General features: G+C 32.6%; 1 protein-coding gene across 1 annotated transcript; it reads left to right on the plus strand.

Annotated features, from left to right (window-relative positions):
- Window positions 1-5,372: 5,372 nt before the first annotated feature.
- On the plus strand, window positions 5,373-7,128 carry LOC106336394. Its single transcript, XM_013775222.1, has 2 exons — window positions 5,373-6,129; window positions 6,205-7,128. The coding sequence occupies exons 1-2, from the start codon at window positions 5,785-5,787 to the stop codon at window positions 6,901-6,903; spliced, it is 1,044 nt and encodes a 347-aa protein (XP_013630676.1). The 5' UTR covers window positions 5,373-5,784; the 3' UTR covers window positions 6,904-7,128.
- The last annotated feature ends 1,047 nt before the right edge of the window (window positions 7,129-8,175 follow it).

Genomic DNA, 8,175 nt, shown 5'->3' on the forward strand with positions numbered 1-8,175 from the left:
ATATTTTAATTTTATAAAATTGTGAATTGGTCAATAAAAAAAATAAAACAGTGTTTACTTGCAAAGAAATAGTATATTCATATTCATGTAATTTATTAAAAAGCTGAAGCCAAGTTTCGTTAAATTCATTGAAAATCAAAAGTGGTAGTTATGATGATGATATATGAGTCTTGGAAATAGCTAATCTCCAAATCAGCTCAAATACAGCTATGTTTCTCCGCCAATGATATTGAAAATCTGTATGATCCATAAATGAACATTTGGATAAATTCAATGAATCATGAAATCACAATTAGACTATATACGGAATAAAATTTAGTCTGAATAGTAGAGTGTTTATATGGATTACAAATTCACAATCATGTCTTGAGTTGTAAATGTTATTAGAACTGAACTTTCCTTTTTGACCAGAAATACAGAATTGAACTTTTTTCTAGTCTCAAATAGATTGTTTAGACTAAAGGGGAACTTAATGGTACGTTTCAAACGTGGAACCACCGTAGCGTATTGGTTAAGGTTTAAAGATTTTTACATCCAAGTTTGAAGTTCGAATTTTAGACTATGCAATTTCTTACAGATTACAGGAAATCCAAGTTTCAAGTCTCGGAGAGAGCGATTTATTAATACAGACTACAGAATAAAGGGTTACAAAAGATCTTCAACATGGTGCAAGTAAATCTGGTCAGAAGTGGATTTTCATAGGACGACTTAGATGATGCTGTTGGCGTAGATCCTCATAAGGCATGTAGTATTGTCGGTTGTCGAATCGTTTATGTAAAAAATTTCATAAATGTAATATTATAATAAATCAGCGTTAAAAAGACGATGAGTTTCAAAATATAATAACTGCTTCCTGAAAGAAGTTCTCATAAGTGGAAGCACCAATTGTGCTTTTTTCAAAATAATATTATTTTTATTTTATATTAATTGTAGTTTTACGTTTATTTTATCATAACTACTTTCTCCGTTTCAGTTTAGTTATCATTGTAAAGTAAAATTTTTGTTTTAAAATAAGTATCAATTTATAATTTTAATGCAAAATTTACTAAATTTATATTCCAATCTATTTTTCTATTGGTTGAAATGTGATTAGATATATTGGTAATGATGTTTTTATTTAGTAAATATAATTTTTTTTAATTTCTGTGTCCAAATTTAAAACGCCGATTAAAATGAAATGGAGAGAGTATCGTTTTATATTTTTAATAAGATATTAAATTAATTTTCTAGTTTTTATCCCTATTTCTAATTTAATGATTAATAAAAAAAATCAAACATAATAGTGTATTAAATAAAAGTAAAACAAAAAAATACTAATTTTCTTAATTTTAGTTCAAAATATTTAAATGACATTTATTATGAAACGGAAAGAATATTAGAATCATAATCAAGTGAATTACCAAAAGATTGATATCTTAAATTTGTATATATATTTAAAAAAATTATTTATTCGGCTATTGCTTTTTGGTATACCAATAAAGTTTTATCATTTATATTTTATTTTAGTTTTCAGAGCAAATGTATTAATAATTTTAAATGTCAATTTTAATTACAAAAACAAATTTAAAACATTAATCATTCATATATGGAAGCATTAATATATTCACTTGCTTCTTGAAGATATTAGTATACAATGGGTTTATTGGTAGTAGAGAAATACGTCAGCTGTGAATTCTCGATATGGTGGTTGGGTTAAGGCGTGACAAAGTGGTTGATTTTTGAAACTAAATGTTTAGTAAATAATTAATTTATTGCCTGAAATACATGATTAATGAATTAAAGAAAGTATAAAGAAAAACCCAAAAAGAAGAAGATAAAAAAGGTAAAACGGGAGTGAGAATAATTAACTGTTGCCAGGTCCCAGAGGGTTTGTATTTGCTGGGAGTTTGTTAAACATTGCATCAATAAATCATTTTTCCAAAAGTGAAAAACCTTTCATGTTTCTGTATAGGTTTAGTTCATCTTCATGTATATTTTCACGTTCGGTTTTCTATGTTGGTTACAAAAAAAACATATAATTTTTTTTTTTTGTGTTCTCATGGTAATTGCTTCGCTATGAAAAAGTGATCATGAAAACCACCGTAGTGGAGACGAAGATTTGGAGTCAAAGATGCAGTGATCAATATAGTGTTTTCAGGTTAGATGCATTACTTTTTAGTTGTGTGATAATCTTCATAAAATCATCAAATATTAGTAATTTAAATTTTATTTCGATATAACTAACACATGGGACAATCGATATATTTTTCAAGATCTAACTCGACATTTGATTAATGTATAGAAAATTGGTTATGAAGTATATTTTCAAGTTTTACTGTATGGGTGATAGTCAAAAATAAATATATCATTAGCTCGAAAACAAACATGAAAATAAAATACAGTTATACTATTTTAGTAAGTAAAGGTTTTTGAAGAAAATTTCATAAAAAATTCAGTTCTTTTGTTCTATCAAAATTCTAGTTATGTAATTGGGTTATATTTTATTATTTTATACATACTTAACTTCTTATTTAAAAACTAGTTTGAAAAAAATATAAGAAATCTTATTACTTATTTTGAAGACGGATATAGTGCACTTAGGCCATTTTTAACCCTGGTTCTAAATCTAGGAATCTAAAAAAATATATTAAAAAATCAGTGGATCCCACGCCATTTTAAAAGCTTGCTTTTTTCTCCTCCTACGTAAGAGGCAAATTTTAGAGAGTTTTGGGCTTATTTGCGGGTCCACCATACGTGGCGGCACACGATTGATTTTTTTTTTTTCAGACAAAAAAAATCTAAGAACCTAATATAAAGAGCTTGGGCGTTAATGATGCTCTTAGGATATATGTCACGGACAGAGGAAAAAGGGGAAAATAAAGTGAAAGAAAAAGGGTTTTGATAACTTGATTGCTGTAGAGGGAAAGTATCATCAGCTTTTGGTTTTGGGGAGAGCAAATCGACCCCCACTTCTTTTCGTGCTTATCAATTGTTAAATTAATTCAATTTTATACTACTATAGTGGTAACAATGTACCATTACTTTAAGAGAATTTGCACTCTATACCCAAACATTATATCATATTTAGCTGTATAATCGAGCATTGCTTTATTTAACAAAACAAAAAAATTGAATAGGGTTACACTGCACTTATATAAGTAAAAAGTAAATCAAAGCCTGTTATTTCGTTTCTCTGATATTAATATGTATAATACATGTATAGAGTTGGGAAACGATGTCGATATTGTGAATCGTATACATTTCTACCGATGTCAAGTCTATTATACTGTTTATTTACTTTTACCATTTTGTGTCACAAATTCTGGAGGACCCATTAACATCATATACTAACAAATTATTCGTATATTTTCATAAGTTTCAAATGTTTGGAGATAGGACCGCTTCGGTTAAAGAACAATGAGTGCGATTGTCCCTGAATTCATGTAAAAGAATGGTCTTATTTTCTAAAAGACAATGTTAGTTTGAAAAAATAAAATAAGATTAATTATAATAAACAAAAACTTAGATATATACTGTATATAAACAAAAAAAATTATTTTATTTATTTCGAAAATAGATTTGTGATTAAATATCATACAGTATAAAATAATATAAAAGGTATACTAAATTACCTTTGAAAACCACATAAAATAATTCTATTAAAATTCTATTTACTGAAGATTTGTTCAGCCACCCAGCAAAACTAAAAGTCTAAAACCCAACACTGTTTGGAACTGAATATACACAACATGAAATGAATAAAAGAAATAAATGTTAATGTTCAGTACAAGAAATAAAAAATATAAATGGCTAGTTAAAATTCAAATATCTGATACAGTTTTTAAAAAGTTGAAAATCGACACATTATTTACAATCGTCACTATTACAAAATTCACATGTATATGGTTGTCCTCTAATTTACCAGCAGGTAGGATAATTGCATACATGCGTACAAGGGAAGAGTCATCTTCTCATATTCGTTTTTAACACTACACTTGTTTTAAATCCGCCTTTACCTTTTTATTTGTTCTCTTTGTTTTAACTTTTACTTTTCTTTACAAGAATAGACCAAACGGTCAAATACTTGGGCCCGTCTTTTTGCATGATTTTTAGTAATTTTAACCCTTGTTCAAAAACTCGTCCGCGGAGCCGATTACTCGGCCGAGTATACGTGATGCGTAGGTGGAACGTGGCGACTTGGGCCAAATCGGATGCTTTCTACGCTGAGCCATGTACGAACGCTTAATACGTAGAAGCTGCCGTATTATTAATAAATTTACTTGGCCCAACTCGTGATTTCCTTCCTAATAACTCATGTTAGCAATCCAATCCTCAGCCAATCGTAAGTTCTCATATCTTTTCACACATAAAACAACATTCCTTTTTTTTTCTACTTACATTTCTCATGTTTTTTTTTCTAAAACCCTAATAGCGAAAAGCAAACCCCTAAATCTCTACAATTTGGTCTTTTTATAAATTATGAATTTAAATATTGATGATGTAATATACATAAATATGTATTATACGTGTGTATATAGAGTATTATACATTAAAAATACAAAAATTCATCTCCAAGTACTCTCCGATTTTTCTCCGCGTTTTTAATAAATCGCTAGGCCCGTGTGCGCCGCACGCGTAGCGCCTAGCGAGTTTCCAAACAAGGATTTTAACTAAAGGTTTGTGATTTAAATGCGGTTAATAAAGCAAAGCTTAAAGTTTCATAATTACAGCATGGGGATATAAAGTTTTAATCTTTAATAAAATATACTCCTATATTGCTATCATTTCACATTCAGATAATTACTGCCATAACATGCTTTTCTTTTAATAAAAGAAAATTGTCACTTTTTTGTCCTTTAGTGGTCAGTCTATTGTTTTCCCCTATTTACTGACATAAAGCGGATCAAACAATGATGTATTAAAAATTAAACTAGATTATTTTTTCATCGAAAATTAAAAATAGTAATATACCACATTTGTATTTTACTTCTCATAAGATAGTACAATATACCCCGACGGTCCAGAACGAGGAGTAAATAAGATTTGCTTTAGCTACGTGTTGTTTAACTATTGGTTAAGAGTCTGTTTCGCTATAAAAAATAACATAATATCCATTTCCGGATAGTTACGGATATTCGACGGCAGTGGAGGCCAGAGGCGTAATTTACCTATTAGCAGTTACTGACACGTCTCCGTAAAAAAGATTTACCACCACGCTGAGATGAAAACGACAACATTGTCAATTAAAATTTTAAAAAGATTAAACGGCAAGAAATAATTACCACGTGACGTGGCATTTACAGTGCCTAGTCAGCTTTCATCGTCTGGGCCTCCTCGGCTTCGGATCTCTTCTCCTTTATAAGAACAAGCCAACCTCTCTTCTCCCACACCAGAAAAAATAACAATTACCAAAAAAAATACATATAAATCTCTCTCTCTCTCTCTAGATTTTTCGACTACCTTTAAATTCGCCGGCGATGAATCTCGCCGGGAAAATGAATATTCCAGTAAACATGACCGTATCTAGTAACGCTGTCTCCGACCACCGCCGTCACGTGTTCCGTGAAAATCGTCACTGATCCGTCTCCTAGTCTTTTTTTTTTCTTTTTAGTTTTATTCTTTGCTTCGTTTTTGAAAATGATCCGCTGATTGAAGAAGACGTTTTCTTCTTTTATTAGCTGAGAGGTTTGGTAGATTCTTCTTCTTCTTCTTCGTTTTATTGAATCCGTGTTTTTTTGAATTTTTGAGAGATCTGAGTTTGGAACGAGAAATTGACTTGGACCGTAATCAGTCTTTGTCAAAACGATGCCGTTTACGATGAAGATCCAACCGATTGATATCGATTCACCCGCCGTAGCTAAACCGGAGGCAACAGGCAAACCGGTGCTCAAATCTCGCCTCAAACGTCTCTTTGATCGGCCGTTCAGGACCGCAACCTCCGAGAAACCGTTCACCGGTGGCGAAGCCCAATCCGCGACGGAGTTCGAGCCGAGCTCCGTTTGTTTAACGAAGATGGTTCAGAACTTCATAGAGGAGAACAACGAGAAGCAAGCCAAATGTGGACGCAACCGCTGCAACTGCTTCAACGGCAGCAACAACGATAGCTCCGACGACGATGAATCAGATCTCTTCGCTTCTGATCATCTCGAGGTATACACCGTCCTCTCACTCTTAATTCATTATCTTGGTTAGGTGCTAACCGTTTTGCAATCTTGATCCCAACAGAGCTTGATCCCGTGCGCAACCGTCGCCGAGAGTAATCTCTTTGCCGACGTGGCGAATATTGTAGATAAGAACAACAAGTCAGTCAAACGAAAAGACGAGATGAGGAAGATCGTCAACGAAGGACTCTTATCTCTTAACTACGACTCGTCAATCTGCAAATCCAAATGGGACAAGTCTCCGTCGTTCCCAGCTGGCGAATACGAGTACATAGATGTGATCGTTGGGGAGGAACGGTTGCTGATCGACGTTGATTTCAGATCGGAGTTCGATATCGCGAGGCAGACGAGCGGTTACAAGGCGTTGCTTCAGTCTCTACCGTTCATCTTCGTCGGGAAATCAGATCGGTTGAGCCAGATCGTTGCCTTGATCTCTGAGGCGGCGAAATTGAGCATGAAGAAGAGAGGAATGCATTTGCCTCCGTGGAGGAAAGCTGAGTACATGCGATCTAAGTGGTTGTCGTCTTATACCAGAGCCTCCGGGAACGCTGAGGAGCTGCCTGTTGCGGCGGCCGCGGCGGAGATGGAGGTAGATTGTGCAGACCTTGAGCTGGTTTTTGAGGAGAAATCTTTGTCTCCGGTAGTCGTTAAGGCTTCCTCGTCTCTTTTTCCGTCTGTTGACGGCGATGGTGCTGATGCGGCGGTGGAGAGAGAAGTGAAGGCCGTCACCGGATTAGCTTTACTCTTCAAAGAGAAGCCTTAATAAAAAAAGTTTTGGAGTTTTTTAATTTACCTTTTTTTTCCAATTTTCTTTAACCTCCCGAGGTAAAAAAATTATCATATATTTTCCTTTTTACCGTTCTCTTTTTGTAGTTGTTTTTTTTTTTACCTCTTTTGTTTTTTGTTTTCTTCGCAAGGGGTTACCACTTTGTACTTATTACCGTCCACGGTGAAAAATAAATAAAAAATATTGTACTTCGGAAACACCTGAGAAACTGTGCAGTGTTGTGGATGTGGATAATATTTTAGTTTAATTAATACTTTCAATCTCTGTAAAATCTTAAGGAGATAGCGTTTACAATGTGTAAGCACATGAGGGAGCAGGAGAGTATTGACACGATCTTTAATTTAACTTCTCACCTTTTTATAAAACTTGCATTTTTAATGAACTATTCTTACTTTATACGTTACGAAATTTGTTTACTATTTTTTTTAATGATGACAGTTTTGAGAGAAGAGAGAAGCTCGTGGGCTCTCGATAGCCGTGGAGTCGCCAGAGTTGTTCTTGAATAACGTTTTCTATTATTTGATTCTTTAATTTTTTTGTTGGTTAAAACCCGGTCCATTTGATACATTGCTTCGGTTGATCTTTTCTTTTGGGGTTTTGTAATGTGAAAAAGCTTAGGTGGATTTAAAATCAAAATAATATAAACATATATACATGTATGAGATGCGTTATATAAACTTTTGTAATTTGGATTGTTGATGTTGAATTCAAACAAGTAACTAAACAAAAAATTAGATATAGAATTCAAAACTGATCGTATTAATAAAACGATAACTCGACAACTGCAAATAAAATGATATTGTTAGCAAAATGTTGAGTTTAATATATTAAGAATAAGTCAGAGCAAATCATAGGTATCATTCTCATAATTTTGGATCCTTTTGCTTTGTAGCAAATATGTTTATGTTTTTCTTAAGCGTGTGGGTTTAGAGCTATGGTGTTGTCGTCTATTTCCTTATCCATGTAGTTGGAGACGGAAAAACTATTATGTCAATCATTTTTTTTCTCTTCTATAGATCGGAAATAGAGTTATGATGCCATTTTATATATTTAAAAAAATATATTCATACTGGTGTTGATTTTTTTTATGTTTTCGGAGATTGTAAATTATGCAGTTGAATTGTAATGAGTTTTTTTTTTTTTTTTGTGTAGGCCACTCTTGATTTAAGTAAGGTTAATTGAGGGTCACTCAGCTTACCTCCAAATAGGGCATTAACTGGATTGATTCTGTTATATGAATGCTTTTCT

This window comes from Brassica oleracea, chromosome C3 (assembly GCF_000695525.1).
Source record: "Brassica oleracea var. oleracea cultivar TO1000 chromosome C3, BOL, whole genome shotgun sequence".
Taxonomy (NCBI): Eukaryota; Viridiplantae; Streptophyta; class Magnoliopsida; order Brassicales; family Brassicaceae; genus Brassica; species Brassica oleracea.

Excerpts from the sequence above, each read along its gene's own strand:
- LOC106336394 (XM_013775222.1), top strand. The coding sequence starts at position 5,785 with ATGCCGTTTACGATGAAGATCCAACCGATTGATATCGATTCACCCGCC. Across the intron at positions 6,130-6,204 it reads TCGCTTCTGATCATCTCGAG|AGCTTGATCCCGTGCGCAAC; the intron begins GTATACACCGTC and ends TGATCCCAACAG.